The 18,493-nt window shown below is 32.4% G+C and overlaps 1 protein-coding gene across 1 annotated transcript; it reads left to right on the top strand.

Annotated features, from left to right (window-relative positions):
* The first annotated feature begins 11,425 nt into the window (after positions 1–11,425).
* On the top strand, positions 11,426–14,116 carry LOC120134677 (ankyrin repeat-containing protein At5g02620-like). The gene is made up of 3 exons (XM_039151123.1): positions 11,426–12,163; positions 12,235–12,647; positions 13,125–14,116. Exons 1-3 carry the CDS (start codon positions 11,821–11,823, stop codon positions 14,001–14,003), a joined length of 1,635 nt encoding a protein of 544 aa, XP_039007054.1. The 5' UTR covers positions 11,426–11,820; the 3' UTR covers positions 14,004–14,116.
* The last annotated feature ends 4,377 nt before the right edge of the window (positions 14,117–18,493 follow it).

An 18,493-nucleotide genomic window follows, 5' to 3' on the forward strand; every position in this document is an offset into this window, starting at 1 on the left:
ATTAAAAATAAAATTATATTAAAAATTCATTAGAGAATAAAAAGTAAAAAAAAAAAAACTTAAATCATAGAAAAATCTATAATTTGAATCTAACTTTTTGTCTTCAATTTTTTAAAATCATTTTTCATTTACTTTATATTTATATCATTTAAAAAATTTTGAAAAAAAATAATTTAATTTATAAATATAAAAAAATTAAACTTATATTTATTTTTAAAATTTACATTAACTATAATTATATATATATATATAATTTAATTTAAAATTTACTTTATAATTTAATTTAAAATTAACTATAATTATATATATATATATAATTTACCTTATATTTATAATCATTTAATAAATTTGTGAGAAAGAAAAATATTAATTTAATTTAAACACTTAAGGTTCCAGGTTTGAATTTTTCAGGTAGCAATTCGTTTACAATTTATTTTCTCATACACATATGGTGATAAATGTCACCATCTGATTATTGGAAAATTTTAATCAATTAAAATGTTAAAATTAATTAATCTCCAATCATGTGATGACACGTGTCACTTGGAAATGTGTCACAATACTTTGTTGACACATGGCACATTTGGATGAGAGAGTTGATTTTTTTTAAAATTTTTTAATTAAAATTAGGTCTAAATTGATAAAATATGTAAGTACTGAGGAACAAATGTATAATTATGCCAATTTTGTTAATTGTCTATCTCTATTAAAAATAAATGGTCAGTGACTTGATTGAAGAATTTAAAGAGTTGAGTGGTCTGATTGATTAAATCAAAACATCAGTGGTTAAAATCAAATCGGACAATAATTAAGTGCTCATCCATGTAATTTACCCTAACGACGGATGACTAAAATGAAATCAAAATGTAACATTAGGTATAATTTAGAAGAAAAAAATAATGAGTGGTTGAAACAAAATTATGAGAATAAGTGGGTGACTAAATATGTAGTTTACATAAGATAAATTTAAGGCAAAAGTGTACTTGAGGCCCTTGTACTTTTTTAAAAAACCAATGTGGCCATTGATTTTTTTTGTACTCATGTGACCCTCAAACTTAGTAAAAGAACCCAATGCGGCCCTTTGATTAACAATTTCTATTATTGACCGTTATGATACTGACGTGACACTTCAAGGTGCTGATGTGGCAGTCCACATTTACTGATGATGTGACTGATAGTGTGGTAGATGGGCTAAATTGTTTTTTTTTTTCAAATTCGATGACCAATTTGATTTTTTAAAAGTTCAAGGCTTATTTTTTTAAATACATATTTTTAAATTTAAAATATAAAAAATTTAAAAATTAAATACGAAAATATCATTAATTATTAGTATTATTTATTAAATAAAAAATAGGCTATATTAATTTTAAAATATTATTATTTTATTTAATTTATTATTTTATTTCCATTGAAATTATAAAAAACTAATAAAGATGATTGTTCGTGTATCAATAAAAATAAGGATAATGAAAATTCACAATTACGGGAAGGAGAGTATAATATATTCTTTCGTAACATTTTGCACAATTAATATTTTAACAATTCGTGTATCAAATATCAATATAAATATGCTTGTCATATAGGTAAAACTATGAATCACTTTACTCTATATCATATTGGTCTAAAACTTTATCGTTTGTCTATGTATAATTTATGCGAATAGAATATAAATTATGACCATCAAATTATCAGAATATTAATCTATGTAAAAATATGAAAATATATAAAATTACTTTAACTTTATACTAATTTAAGTGGATCACATCTCATATATGATTGAAGTATTAATGAAAGCATAATATTTTGTAGATTCTCTTTTATTTGATGAAGCAGGTGAAATAAATAAAAAAGATAAAAAAAATGATAAAATAAGATTATCGAGTCACTGAATATTCCTATGCCTTGGACAAAACTGAAACAATCACATGGCAATTAGAAGAGATCGTTGTCGATATCCCGCCACAAAAAATGACAAATTAATTTTGTAATTTAAATGAAAAATAAATTAAATAATAAAATTTTAAAACTAAATATCACGTGTTTTTATTTAATAAATAACACTGATAATTAATGATTTTTTATAATTAGCTTTTTAATATTTTTATATTTTAAATTTAAAATATTTATATTTTTTAGAAAAATCAATTAAGTATTTAAACTTTTTAAAAATCAATTTGATCCTTGAATTTTAAAACTAATTTAGCTCCTCAGCCATATCATCAGCCACGCCATTAGTTACTATTGATTGTCACGTCAGTATCATGGACTATCATTTTAACATTATGAAATATCATGTCAGTATTGTAACGTTCAACGATAAAAATTATTGATCAAATGATTACATTGAATCTTTTTCTAAGTTCGATGTCCAAATTAAATATAAAATATTTCAAAGATCACATTTTTAAAAAAAAAATTACAAGAGCCTCATGTACCATTTTATCTAATTTTAACTTAAGAAATTTCTTTCCGAAAAAACAAAATTCAACTCCTCCTATATTACTTTGCAAGTAGCGTTTTTCTTTTATCGAGAAAAGAATATTTTTTTTTATCATCACTGTTAGTATGACTACCTTTACAAAAGTCCATATTTTTATAGGTTCGATTAGTTTGTTTATATTTTTTGGGACGCGCCTTGTTTTTAGATTCGCATGAAATTGCAAATACATGTGCTTTTTTTGTTCTTACTTTTTAGGCTTTTTCATTAAAAAATCACCTTATTAAAAAATACTACCTATCAAACACCCTTTCCTATCTATTTCCCAATTTAACACATTTTTTTCAAGAGAGAGAAGGAGGCGCATGATAAGAGGCGCATGATAAGAGGCGCATGATAAGAGGTGCATGAAAAGAGACGCGCCTTAGCCGGGGAAAGGGAAGACACGTTGCATGAAACATACCTTCAATGGGTTTTATAAATGGCGTGTCTTAGGGAACGCGCCTCCATTGAAGGCACGTCGTAGGGAACACGTCTTCAATGCCTAGCAATTTCAGGTTTAGGGTTTTATGTTAAAGCGGTTTTAGGGTTTTGTAATTGGTTTTAGAGGTTTTTAGTGGTTTAGGGTGTTATATTTGTATGGTTTACGATTTTTAAAGAAGTTTCGGGTTAAAATTGATTGTATGTTAGAATTTTTGTATTTTTAAAGTAAGGTTTAGGGTTAAAGTTGATTGTATGTTAGATTGTAAGAAATAAACGTAAAACATTTAATTGGAAAAAATATATAGATATACGAAAGAGTTATCTTGTAAAATAAACAATCTAAAATCACATTAATTGAAACTAAAAGAAAATGAAATAACATAAGTTGAAACATTAGAAAATGAAAGAGATAGACATTTTCTCCTATTGTGGTCAGGGTTTCTACAATGGCCACATCTTAAGTTTTGTCTTGATGTCTCTCGAATATCCATATCACAATGAATTCGAGTAGATTTTGGACGATATGATTCCTTTAATAAGTCTAGATATGGTATAATTGGAAGCTAAGTCTGAACCTCATTTGGGTCTTTATCATTACATATGGAGGAAAACTTATATTCATGTACCTTGAATACTTGTGAAAGTTGGTATACGGGATCCACATAACGCTTATAGTCTTGACGAGAAAATGAGTAAGCTGCTATGACATGGGAGCATAGATACTTCAAAGCTTGGAAAAACCCACAGTCACAACATCTATCTCGTATATTAACTCTGAAAGAGTTAGATTCAATCCCTTGCAAAGGTCGTGGCATTTTTGTGACCCAAAATAATTCTTGGGTGCGAGAAAAGCTTATTACGGACATGTTTGACGTTGTAACCTTTTACTGTAGGTCTGCTACTAATCGTGAGTGATAAACATGACCGTTATGTATCCAAGTAATAGCTTGTCCCCCGAGCTTGGTAAAAAGTTGGCCCAAATGAAAATATGTTGTTTTAGCCAAAACATTTATTGGTAAATGACGAGCCCACTTTAAGAATGAATTGATTGGCTCAATCAAGTTGGTTCTCATATGTCCATATTGATACCCATCATCGTATGCATTTGACCAATTTTCTTTGTTGATTTCAATGATGTAATTGTATCCATGTTCATTTTTTCCTCGCAATTCTTGAAGCATAACCTCAAACGTTTGAGGTGAGAGTTTGTAACCTAAGAGAAATGAAATAGTTAGTATAAAAAAAATGAAAATTAGTGAGAAATGGAATTGGGAAAATGTAACATACCGATGCGTATAATTAATTGTCGTTCATCATTCTTCTTATATCTACCGTGATAGTTTGCAGTAATATGTCAAATACATAGACGATGTTGGACGTGTGGGGGCTCCACATTGGACTCAAAGAGTCCATTGTTGCTTTGATCCTAGCTCCTCGTTCATAAATGATACAAATACATTCCTTAGTGATAACATGTAACCGTATATTTCTCAAGAAAAAGGCCCAAGACTCTGTATTTTTCCTTCAACAAGGGCAAATGCAACAAGAGGAATGGTGCGATTACCATCTTGGACAACTAACAATAATAAAACTTGCTTGTATTTTCTATACAAGAACGTACCATAAATTTGGAGAACGGGTTTACAATAATTCACTGCATTAATACATTATGGGTAAGTCCAAAAAATACGATCGAATTGGCATCGATCTTCGAAGAACTCGATCATTATGGTAAGCATGGCAAGTTTCTAACTCAACTACTGTCCCAGGATTCAGTTGTTGAACCAACTAGGTAAATCGTTGTAAGATGAATCCCGTTCGCCGTGTAGTTTTATAATGACATTATGTTTTGATTTTCATGTTTTTTTTGTAGGAGACGGTGTACCCATATTGAGATTGTATTGCAGAAATCAACACTACAATAGGTATGTGGGAGTTTGCTCTGACCAAGGGCATGATGACTTGGAAAATCACACCGGAGTCCAAGTTTGGATGGTCCTGGTTGATCTTTTGTACATAACATGTATGAGGATCATTGTATTTTGTTAGTTCCCATCTGTCAGTCTTCTTCCTCTTTGAAACATAAACCATCCGGTTGTAGCAATTATCATGTTGGGCACAATAACAAACATACTTTTCGGTGGTAGATTGGTTAACTCTGGACTGAACTGAATTACAAATATTGTAATTCTTAATTGTCATCATTGATTCTTATTTATACGTGAACTCCATTCCACGATATAAATCACCATCATTAACTAATGAATGCCTTCCATAATCTCTAAGATGAGGCATATAAGGAAATTATGGCTCGTACATCACATCATAATCAGCTTTATACATGTGTGATGAAGGTTTTATTGTACCATATTTGTAGGAACTTCATCCGCATCATCATTAGAGTCCATGTTGAATTACGATGACTCGAGTTCATGGAATAATCCAGTTTCAACACCATCTACTCCTGGCTCACGAAGAGGTTTTTTTGAAGGATATGATGGTTTTTCTGTGACTTTGATGTTTAGTTTGAACAAGTTCACAGATAAATGTCTTCATTTGGAACTTGAAGCGATGTCACCATATTGGTTTGAATTGAGTGTTATGTGGAAGACATTTCCATATCGAATTCGAAGGTACTGACAGATGGATGTCTCCCCTGAAACTAGAAGGTATCTCCATATTGAGGTCGAAAAAAGTGGTAGATGAATTCCTTCTCCTGTAACTTGATGGTATGCTAACAGAATGTGGGTTAGCTATTAATGATGTGAAATCATTACATATTGTTTGAGTTAGACTGTCAACTTGAATAACTGGTTTAGGCAAGCCATAATGAGAGGATAAGGACATACCCCGAACTAGATGCATGTCAACAAAAGTTGCAAACATTTCTATAATAGAGTTCGAATTTTGACTGGAAACATCAACCATCATAGTAACATCACCATCGTTTAAGAGATTGAGCGACGTATATATTAAAGGAAAAATTTTAGTCAGAAATCTGTAATGAAGTGTAGTCAGTCTTCTACTATTTCCAACACAAGCCTTCATTGATATTTTTGTGATTAAATCGTGAAGAGTGATGTTTCTCCTGTAGGATATAATGATATAATGATATGATCGGAAAATAACCATGTATTCATTTTCCTCAATTTCTCCATCATAGTAAATAATAGTTGAAATATGAGCCATTTTCTTAGTTTGAGAGTTTCAAAGTTTGAACGTTTAAGAAATTGAGATTTCAAAGATACATAATTTTAGAATCGAAGAGTTTAAGATATTAAGGATTAGGGTATAATTCATGTCAATTATGTGAAATAGTAGAGATTCTATGAATAATAATGGAAAATGTTTCCCCTGGAACGTGCCTTTAGGATGAAACACTATAACGACAGAGATCCTCTGAATAATATATAATGGAAAATGCTTCCCCTAGAACGCTCATTTCATTTTAGATGGGATTAAACACTATGATATGGAAGAAATTCTTTGAATAATAATGGAAAATGATTACTTTGGAATGCGCCTTTCATTTCGGATGTGATTGAACACTATGACATGACAGAGATTCTATGAATAAAAATGGAAAACGCTTCCCTTGAAATGCTTCTTTCATTTCGAAAGAGATGGAACACTATGACATGGCAGAGATTCTCTGGATAATAATGGAAAACACTTCCCTTGGAACGTGTCTTTCATTTCGAATGGGATGGAACACTATGACATGGCAGAGATTCTCTGAATAATAATGAAAAACGCTTCCCCTGGAAAGCGCCTTTCATTTCGGATGGGATGAAACACTATGACATGACAGAGATTCTCTAAATAATAATGGAAAACATTATGACATGGTATAAATTATCTGAAAATAGGGAAAGCACTTCCACTGAAACACACATTTCTTTTTCTTCAGATTTTATCTTATCCAGCGTTATACACTATATATATAAGAGATGAAGCAAGTGGTCCTCAGTACTTTGTTTTCCGTGTATCTTTTTGATTATGCCATCTATCATTTTCATAGATTTTTCCATCATTTTCAATGGCGACTAAATATTCATTATCTTATCTCCCAAATGATATATTAGCTGAGATTTTACGTTGCGCTGCTTCTAATTCTATTGAGGATTTTCTCCACATTCGTTTAACTTGCTGGGAATTTTGCTTGGCATAAAAATGACAGATTTATATTTGCAAATGTTCGATTTCATCGGTATGCCTTGAAACCTTTGGATTGTTCTTAATGGCTGCACGTACGAAAGGCTTATGTTTCCATAAATCTAGATGCAATGTTCAGGGAAGGTATAGTTGAGTGTTTTTCCAAATATTGTGGCAATGTTGAAGTTGGTTGTCATATCTTGAAGCAAGCTTCTACCATAGTTTTCATCGAAACAACTTACGCTTTAGGCATACGGTTGCGTCACATAAAAGAGAGAATGCAATAAGGATATCAAGTATTGTCTAGCCTAAACCAAATATATATAGAGATGAAGCAAAAAGAGCTTTTCCAATGCAGAAGCATGACTATCTCAACTATTGCCAAAATTTTCTCGGTTTCGTACATCGAAAAGATTCCATAAACATATTGCTCATATGATGACACATTTAGATGTTGCTTTTATTGTTTCTGGAATCGTGAAAGCAATACTTTAATGGATTTTATTCTTAGTAGGACTAATTAAATTCAATATGAGATTTGTTATAGATGTGAACTATAAAAACAACAAACTATAAACATTACATTAAACAACAAACTATTAAACATGACATAAAGCATACCAAACCAACGAACTAGAAATACAACACATATTTCACAGACCTTAAATAGTAAATAAAAGCATACACATACACCTAAAACAGTAAATAAAAGCATACACATACACCTAAAACAGACTTTTCTTAATGATGTTACGATGTCCAATTGCATTTGAACCATACTTTCGGGTGTTCATCATCTATCTCTATGTTCTTGAACTCATTCTTCTTAATTTTTTGAGTAGTCGAACTTGAAGCATCATCATCAAGATCCTCAAACTCTACAAACAAATCTACATGATACAAAATGAGAGTAGTATGTCTCAATCATACCACAAATGTTGACATCATCGCTTAGAAGAAACCTTTTAAATGATACTAGAAATCTACAATATAGAAAAAAAAATCTTCTTTTCCTCCCGAGTTTAACCTTTCTTTCTATTTTAAGCTTCAACTCCTCAAGTGAACTTTTTTTTATTAAAAAACATGCTTAAATATTTGTAATAAAAAAATTGCCTAAATAGCAACCATCCTAGCTAAACAGTTAAAGCTTTTGCCTAAATAGATTAAAATTATCTTTCACCTCGCACATATATATAGGCCTTAGAAAGCGGTCATATAAAACGAGCCTACCCAAATTATTGTGTATTATTTGTCCTTGTTCGAAAAAAGATATTAAACTTCATACAAAAATTTACTTTATATAAATACATACTAACGAAACAAAATAAGAGGAAAAAAGCAATTAAGAGGGAAAATCTTAGTTCATATAAATACATAATAAAAAAAGAGGAAAATACATAATAAACACACAATAAATAAAAAGATTGCCATTGTTTTTAGATTCATCGATGTCTCTTGGAATGTGTTCCACAAGGTGGGGGCCGTCTACTTCTAGGAGGGTTTCTTCTTATATTATACTCATCGTTATCCTCATCCTCCTCCTCATCATCCTCATCTTCCTCCTTCTCGTCATCATTTTCCTCAACCTCATCATCGTCCTCATTGTCATCATCACTCTCAACAACATTGTCTCGATAAGGGATGAATGTTGATATATGACCTCTGTAGAATAAGAATCCTGGAGGTGTATGACTGCCGATCCCACCACTAGCTGAGAACTGCAAAAATTATTAAAAATTGGACATTGATGTCTGTGACGCATATTGCAGTTGAGGTGTTTGTGGTGGAGGACCACCCGCAATATAATTCCCGTAGGAACTAAATGTTGGATCTGTAAGCATAGTCAAAAAATATCTGCCAGTAGGTGTCATAAAACCCTACGAACTTTGTGCGTAACTAAATGGTGGTGGCATATGAATCGAAGAATATGGCCTCTGGACTTGCGATTATGGCATCTGAAAGTGCTATGGTTGCGTCTGAAAGTTAAGTGGTGTCCCCATGTGAATTAGAGGGTTAGGGATATAAACAGGTGTCGCTGGTTACTGGTGTGATGGTTCCAGTGGCATAGCTGAGGATGATCCAGAAGCACTTCTTCTTCATCCAGTAGTGAGGGGACGATGATGTTCTGACGTTGTACATTTTTGTCGGTGATGATGAATTGCCACCCCTCGTGCTTCCGCTAAAAGTAAAATGGATTCCCGTTTGTATTGAACCATTCAATATAACCATCTAAAACCATCGAACCAGTTTTTATTATATATTGTCGATGGGGTAAGCGTTGATGTTGGTTCTCCCACATCGCCAACCACTCCCTATGCTTCACCAACCAATTCACATCTTTCTTGCCCGTCTATCGATGTTATGCATAATGTCAAGGTTCCTTGGTGCTTCTAGAAAAAAATTGTGTAAACCCAAACTGATGAAGCACGTGATCAGTCGAATGACACTCAACAATAGCATCACAAATAAGAGGCACAACAGCCACCCATACATCCAATATCCCACTCAAGTTAGGTGAGATGCAAACCCTCAATTCATTGTTCAAATATGTCAACCATTTTAACTAAAACAAAAATGAGATTCAAATTATATAAATACAATTAAATAAAAAATTAAAATTAAAAAACAAACCTCTACGCAGCTTTCTGGTCAATGTGTAATTGGATATCTTGTAATTCTTGTGGGATATCACGATGATTTTTCCTATTACTTGACCATTTATTTAATATATATGTATATATCATTCTAAAATAATCAAAAATATTATTTAAATTAATTTTACTATTGATATATTGAAAGTACCAGAAAATCATATGGCTCATTCACAATTGGGCATAAAAACGCATGCGGTACCATGGCCACGATCGGAGAAGCATGAGAAAACAACAAATAGCAGTCTTCTTATAATTCGTAGCCCACCACATTTCTCTAAATAAAAGTGCCAACACTATAAACCCCCAACTCAATGTGCCGACTACTTCAAGATCGATCAGGTGCCTCAACAACATACAAGCTACCTGGTTTCGAGATTTTTTAGACATCAATATACCTCCGATAAGTTGTAGTATATATGCCCGGGAAAATGTTTTTGCCTCGTCCTCCGAAAAATTTTCACGCAACTCTTTAAATTCACTTTTCAGCTACCCTAATGTTATTCGACCACCGTTGAAGCTAGGCAGGCAACTTCCAAGATACTCCATGCATAAACCCCCAATCATCATCTGCCTCACCACAAATGGTAGTTCCATCGATCAGGGAGCCCAAGTTGGAAACATCCTCTAGTGTAATGGTACACTCCCCACATGGTAGATGGAACTTGTGTGTCTCTGGCCTTTATCTCTCAATTAGTTCAGAAATCAGGGCGGGTTCAAGTTTACAACATCCTTCAATTTTTGCTAAGTAACTGAATCCAACCATAGATGAATTTGTCTAGATACGTCTCGGTGTTTCCATCTTCTTGTTGCGAATAAAAACTTCTAATATATGATCATTTTCCACACAAATAAATTCTAACCATTAAAATTTGAACTACTTTTTCTAAATTATTTAAATAAATTTTAATAAATAAATTTTAATAATTTTAATAATATATAATCGATTTCATAATATTCATAAATTTAAAAAGAATATAGGTTTGTATTCCTACTGTATCGTAAAATGACTCGAAATATGATCAACATCCAATCGCAACAACGCACCTTCTATGTTTTAACTGTAATTAATAAATATTAACTAACTGAATAAGTTTACATTTCAATAATAAAATAACAAATACTAAAATAAAATAATAATAAAATAATTAATTACTTAAATAATAAAAATTTTAATGAATAAAAAAATCAATTATAAAATCAATTATACCTTACTAGATTGATAATAGATATGAAGGAGAGATGTTTAGATGTGATTTATTTGAGTTGGGGAAGGGGTTTATATAGGCCGTCGATTAAGGAAATAGACGAAAAAATTTGGTGGGAGTTTTAGACGGGAAGGGGAAGGCGCACCCCATTAGATGTGTCTTTCAGAGTTGTCAGAAAACCCCGTTAAGGTGTACTCCTGTGGATGCGCCTTCTAGGGATATCAACTGCTCAGGCAATTTTCAGCTAAAGTGTTTTCCACTAACCGCGTCTCATCCTTCGATCATGCTAAAGCTCATTTCACCAAATGCGTTTCTTTTTCTTAGGTGTTAGATCAGACAATATTTGAGAAACAGTGACTGGCCGGTAATATTTTTTATTTATAGGATGATTTTGTTTTTGGTAAAAAAGCCACTTTTTAAATCTTGTTTTTCTTCTCCTCATAAGCAAAGAGTCCAAGAATTTTGCTTTTCTTTTTTTGGGGTATCCTGATTAGAAACAGAGAAGTTCAATTGAAAAGGCTTGCTACTTATGTATGTGTTTTGCTTTTTGATGTTGGAGTAGCTCTGTATTTTTCAAACTCAGGTAATTATTATAATCTCCGTTTTGTGCAATTGTGCTTCTTCATTTTCATTTTCTTTTTCTTTTAAAAATGGAGGATAAACAGACGAGCAAAAAATTATAATTCATGTTTTGGGTGCTTTTGGTTTTCACCGAATGAAATATTGGCTGGTGTTTTAAGAAAGCTGAAGGTGGATTTCTGTTGAAAACATGGAAGAAATGCAAATTTTGATCTGGGTTTTTGCTGGAAGATGAATAAAAGAAGGATCTTCAATTCGTGATTGAAGTAGAAGTTAAGCAAAGAAGAAATCTTGATTTTGATCGAAAATGGAGACACCAGCAACCGAGCAGCCAAGGGTTAAAGCTCCTAGGAAAAAGATGACCAAACAGTTAACCGGAAAACGGGAAGATACACCCCTACATTCTGCAGCAAGAGCTGGAAACCTTGCAGTGGTGAAAGAAATCCTTGCCGGAGCAGGGGAGAATGCACTGAAGGAGCTGATAGCTAAACAAAACCAATCCGGCGAAACTGCCCTTTATGTTGCGTCCGAATACGGTTATGTCGATTTGGTTAAGGAGATGATCAAGTATTATGATCTTGTTCATGCTGGGATGAAGGCAAGAAATGGGTTTGATGCACTCCATATTGCTGCTAAACAAGGGGATGTAGGTAAGTTTCCACACATGAGAAAGTTATTTTTGGTGATGAAGATGAGGTTTTAAGCGTTGCCCTTGTTGCAGATATTTTGAAAATGCTATTAGTAGTCCATCCGGAATTGGCTATGACGGTTGATTTGTCGAACACCACGGCTTTGCACACGGCCGCGACTCAAGGCCATATCGAGATCGTGAAGTTCTTATTGGAGGCAGGTAGTAGCCTGGCTACAATAGCAAGGAGCAATGGCAAAACAGCTTTACATTCTGCAGCGAGGAACGGTCGTTTGGATGTCGTGAAGGCACTTTTGGATACTGAACCCGGGATTGCTCAAAGGACCGACAAGAAAGGACAGACCGCGCTTCACATGGCGGTGAAGGGGCAGAATCTTGTGGTGGTCGAGGTATTGATTAGCGTTAATCCGTCGTTGATGATAAACATGGTTGACACCAAGGGAAACACATGCTTGCACATAGCTACCAGGAAAGGAAGAGCTCAGGTAAGTCAATTTAGCCATTCATATTTGACAGCAAATGCATCAATGCAACTGTTTCACCTATAGATAATAATTAAAATCCAATGGCTGCTAATTACATGGCTTATCCAGTGTGTATGAGAATAAAAATGTATGAATGACTGCTATGATTTCTTCCAAGAGAAAATGCTTCTCATTGCTGGTTGACTTGTTAACAAAGGCCTATAATCTCTCACAACTTGCCAGAAGAATTGAAGTGGTGGATTATTATATTTGAAAGGTCAAACTACTTGTTTCAACAATTGCTGCATAATCTTGACAATCATAGACGCTATAAGTTCATAATCTGCCTTAAAAAAGGTTTAATCAATATCTAATGAAATTTATTCTTGATTTGATTGTGATTTCAGATTTTTTTTTTCTTTTGGGAATGAAAGAAATAAATATTCCATTTATGGAGTCAAGATCAAGTAAGCTAATGTACTCTTTTTCTTTGTGCAGATTGTAAAGTTGCTACTTGGATTTCAAGAAACAGATACAACTGCTGTTAATAAAAGTGGCGAAACCGCTTTCGACACCGCGGAGAAAACCGGGCACCTGGAGATTGCATCCATGCTGCAACAGCACGGGGTTCAAAGTGCTCGATCCATCAAGCTGGCAGCGCCGAATCCGGCACGAGAGTTAAAACAAACCGTGAGTGACATAAAGCATGAAGTGCATTATCAACTAGAACACACCCTCCAAACCCGAAAAGAAGTGCATGGCATAGCCAAAAGACTCAACAAAATGCATTACGAAGGTCTTAACAACGCAATAAACTCCACCACTGTTGTCGCTGTCCTAATTGCTACCGTTGCTTTCGCTGCCATTTTCACCATCCCTGGCCAATATGTCGACGACCCGAATGACATTCGGCCTGGTCATTCACTCGGGGAAGCAAATATAGCACCGAAGCCTGCTTTTATAATCTTCTTCGTCTTCGATTCCATCGCCCTCTTCATTTCTCTAGCTGTTGTGGTGGTTCAGACCTCGGTCGTAGTGATTGAGAGCAAGGCAAAGAAGCAGATGATGACAATTATCAACAAGTTAATGTGGTTGGCTTGTGCGCTTGTTTCGGTCGCATTCTTAGCCTTATCATTTATTGTGGTTGGCAAAGACCAAAGGTGGCTTGCAATTGGAGTGACAGTTATAGGAACTAGCATAATGGCCACTACTTTAGGCACTATGTGTTATTGGGTGATTAGGCATCGGATCGAGGATTCGAAAATGAGAAGTATACGAAGATCATCGCAGGCGAGCCGGTCACGATCCTGGACTATGTCTGTGATGTCTGATCCTGAGGTTCTAAACAATGAATTTAAGAAAATGTACGCTATTTAGCTAAGATTCTTGCCTCATCTTTTTTTGTATTTCAAGGTGTCCGTAGTCTTTTTTTTTTCCCATTCTCTGTATTTATGAATGAGGTCTGATGAAGGCTATGGTTGAATACAATTTCTTAGCCACCTGCATTAATGAAGAAAGCAGAATACTCAGCATTTTATAAGCATTTTGCAGAAAATGAGATGAATCTGATAACATGCGAGGCAAATGTAGCCAAATCAAACCAGATTTGTTTATATATTCATCAACATATTTGTTTAGCGTTTGTCAACATGTCTGTTTAACTTTCACGGACATATTTACTTATATGTTAAAAAAAATAGTGAAATTATACCACTAGTCCTAAAGCTCTTTAGGCTTCACAATTTAAACTCCAAAATTCACACAATGTTCAATTCAATCTCGACATTCACTAATATTTAAAATGTAAAAAAAATGAAAAGAAAAATCAAGCAAACGAGCTTATAAATGAATCAATAAATACGCAAAAAAACAAATTTCAAATGAGTTAATTCTTGAACATAAACGAACTAAACATATATCTATCTGTGTTTATTCGTTTATTAAATAATCATAAAATTTTTATTTATACTAATTTATTTAACTTGAAAAACAAACATAAATAAACGTTATATAAATAATTCTCGAACAATTTGTAAAACGTTATATTCATTTATATTTCTAGAAAAAAGAAAAAGAAAAAAAGAGAGAGGAAAGATAGCAATGATCTAGAACCCGACCTTCCACTACAAAATCAAAAGAGAATGTTGACAAATTTGATGTTTGAAAAAAATAAAAATAATGGGCCGGCAGTGGTTGATTGATGACATGGGATGGCCCATCCATAATGGAGAGGTCAACCAAGTATCAATGCACATAACAGAGGAAGAAAACGTGAATAAGCCAAAAATGCATTTAGAAAAGTAAAATATGAGTGAACTTCTACCCATATACGACTCAACCATTGAGCCCATATATTCTTTGAATTGGAATAAGTTACACTATGAATATGTATTTGATACATATATAATTATTTACGTTCTTATCACTTATCAGAATATATATGAAATTTCCTTCAATACTTTTAAGAAAATAAATAATTAAACCTATCAAACGATTTCAGTGATAAAAGAGAATATCGATTTTTTTAGAGATTCTAGATTCGAGTACATCATCTACAATGTGTATGTACATTGTAAACAGATTAAAAAAATTTCAATAGATAATACCATGTACTCACGCTAACATATTAAAAAAAAGGTAACATCACTCGACTATTTAACCCTTTTACTTTTATCATCGATCTTTTAATTATGTCAATTAGACCACTTAACTATTTAATTATTTCAATCAAGCCACTATCCGTTAACAATTGACGGAAATGACGGAAATGATGATGTGGCAGTTAAAAAAATTTACATAATTATATATTTAGTCCTCAATATTTATATATTCTACTATTTTGGTCCTAAATCAAATTAAATTTAATAAATTAACCATGCAATCATAATTAATTTAATTAAATATTTTTTCTATCCAATCAAGAGGTGACATGTGTCACCAGCCGATTGGATAAAAAATAAAGAATAAGAAACTGCTCTCAAGGGGAAATCGAACCCATGCCCAAAGGGAGAGATGTTAAGCGGCAGAACCACTGCACGAAAGGTTCCCAATTCTAGACAAATTATCCTTTGAAAGATTCTTAATGGTAAAAAAAAGTAGAAGTAAAAAGAAGTTATAATTAAAATCTAGACAAATTAAAATGTAAAAGAGAAAATAAATAATTAAAATATTTTAAAACTAAATTTAATATTTTTATAATTTTTATAATTAGTGTATATATAATTAAAATGAAATTATAAAAATAAATATAAAAATATTAAATCTAAGATTTAAAATATAAAATCTTAAATTTCGTTGATTAAAATTTAAAATACAATAAAAATATTAGATTTTTAGTTATTTATATGCTCTTTTATTTTTTAATTTGTCTAGGTTTTAAATATAATTTCTTTTTAATTTGTCCTCAAGATATTTTTCATCATTCGTTAACTGCTACTAGTTTGATTGAAATAATTAAATAGTTAAGTGATCATATTGACAAAATTGAAAGATCGATGACAAAAGTAAAAAAAGTTAAATAGTCAATTGGCCAACTGAGTAGTTTACCCTAAAAAAGAACACCATAAAGTAACGTACTTTAGCTTTGATCAAATATGCCGGAATTTCATGCAAGCCCATAATACGGGAATTTCTAACGCTAAAATAAAGTGTTATCGGTTTTGTTATTATTCAAATAATAAAATTAGTAAAAATTTATCTAAAATATTATTATTTTTTTACATAAAATATTAATTTTTTAATATTTCTGGTAAAAGTGCCCAACAATAATAAAATTGGTAAAAAAATAACAAATTCGGTAGTGCTTTACCAAATCCGGTAAAACGCCCAATAATAACAAAATCAGTAACGCCTAATAATATTTCTGGTCATTTTTTACATGTTTTGTTATTTTTACTGTTTGCTTGCAAGGCTGTAATCAGATCAATCAGATCCATGATTTTTGTCATGGGGCTGAATCCATATCCAAATTGGCCCATGATATTCTCTTCAACCTTCAATCTTCCAAGCATTATATGAAATATCAGAATCTACATAAAAATGTTTAAAATATGCATAAATTATCTTTAAAATAATTATGAAAAAAATTCAATCCCAATGCCAATAAACTATTGAATTGAGAGATATACATTATTATAATTATATTTGTATTTCATATATTCCTATGCAAAAATACAATTCCATCGTAAGGTAGTATATGTTCAGATTTTGTTTTACTTATTGACAACACATATACACCCTGTAGACATAACTGTGCAAACCCAAAACCTTCAGGAAGAATAATATTTTCTTTTACACTAATGTAACACTCCAATTTTCAGGTTAGTAGTTTTGGGTAAAATCGGGTGACTTTTGGAAAATTCAAATGATTAATTGGATGCTCAAACTAGTTTGGGTTTGCTTTTGGTTTGGGCTTAAACATATTTGGACTTATAAAAGGTGTTTTTGAATTGTGAGTAAAGTAGGGAGGACCAAGAGTGTAATTCACCCCTTTATTGTTTCAAAGGCTGATTATTTTTTATTATGAGTGAGAACTTTGTTGGTCTGCATCCTTAGTCCAGAAATCTTAATGTAAGTTTGGAAATTCTCATCTTTTAAGCTTATATTCAAATTCCTTGCAAGTTTTGACTGTGGAAACCTTAAGAGTGAGTTTAAGATGAGTTTTGGGTTTTAAGGTTCAAAAATGTTATCAATGCATTTTTGTAGCTTAGGAATCAAGTTTGAACTCTTTTTACCTCCCTAAATGAGTTAATAACTCATTTATTTATCGTTTGATTAGTAAAAGAGGTGAAAGAAAGATCCAAATGCAATGGCAAGGAGAAGCTTGTTCTTGGGTGAGCTTGGAGTGTTTTTTGTAGCTTAGGAGAAAGGTAACACACTTTTAACTCATTCATACTGTTTGTAGACCCATTTCATGTAAATACTAAACTTGTATGAAAGTATGAAATATATAGGTGCATTTTCGTTTGAACATGGTTTTGGATGAATTTGTTGTTATCAAAGCATTGAAATAACCTATTATGATCTCCTTTAATATATTTAAGTTTCACATAATGTTTAAGGGCCTTATAAGGGAAAATGTGTAGAGTTGGGTGTAATTTTGTGCTCAAAACAGAGCATTTTTGGGTTTTGGTACCGATACTAGATGAACAGTACTGATACTATTCTTCAGGTAGTCAAGAACAAGGGTTTTTAGTTGGTGGTATCGATACCTTTCTGGTATCGATACCCAAAGGTGGGGTATATGTATCATCTTTAAGTTTTAGTTTTTAGAATACAACTTTGGTATTGGTACTAAGGTAGAGTACCGATATTGAAGGGTCAATATCGATTCCTAAGGAGGAGTATCGATACTATAGGGTTTTATCAGTTTTTAGAATACTATTTTTGTATTGATACCCAAGACGGTATCAATACCCAAGTGGAGAGGTACCAATACTCTAGTTAAGGGTATCAATACTACAAGACTTTTTCAGATTTCAGAATGCAAGTTTGGTACAGGTACCCAAGTTTGGTACCAGTACCCAGGTTGGGTACCGATATCGAAAGGTCGGTACTGATACTAAAGGACTTAGTATCGACACCCTCATACGCAAGAAGCCTAGTTTGAGTGTAAAGGCTTGGGAAAAGGGGTCTAGGGTCATCAGAACTACCCTAATGAACCTATAAGTGAGAACAATAAATGAATACAAAAAAGTTGAGAACTTTATGAACTAAGTTGTCATAAAACTAGCCTTTGTGTGATGTTCGGGAAATAACAAGGACATTCGTGTTACTTATGTTTGCTTGATAAACCCTTATGTGAGGGTAATATCCGGATATGCCTAAGTTAGTTCTTATGCACTTAAAATGCTAGTTGGACATAGGCT

This window comes from Hibiscus syriacus, unplaced genomic scaffold (assembly GCF_006381635.1).
Source record: "Hibiscus syriacus cultivar Baekdansim isolate YM2019G1 unplaced genomic scaffold, ASM638163v2 tig00001818_pilon, whole genome shotgun sequence".
Classification (NCBI taxonomy): Eukaryota; Viridiplantae; Streptophyta; class Magnoliopsida; order Malvales; family Malvaceae; genus Hibiscus; species Hibiscus syriacus.

Excerpts from the sequence above, each read along its gene's own strand:
- LOC120134677 (XM_039151123.1), top strand. The coding sequence starts at position 11,821 with ATGGAGACACCAGCAACCGAGCAGCCAAGGGTTAAAGCTCCTAGGAAA. Across the intron at positions 12,164-12,234 it reads TGCTAAACAAGGGGATGTAG|ATATTTTGAAAATGCTATTA; the intron begins GTAAGTTTCCAC and ends CCCTTGTTGCAG. Across the intron at positions 12,648-13,124 it reads CCAGGAAAGGAAGAGCTCAG|ATTGTAAAGTTGCTACTTGG; the intron begins GTAAGTCAATTT and ends TTCTTTGTGCAG.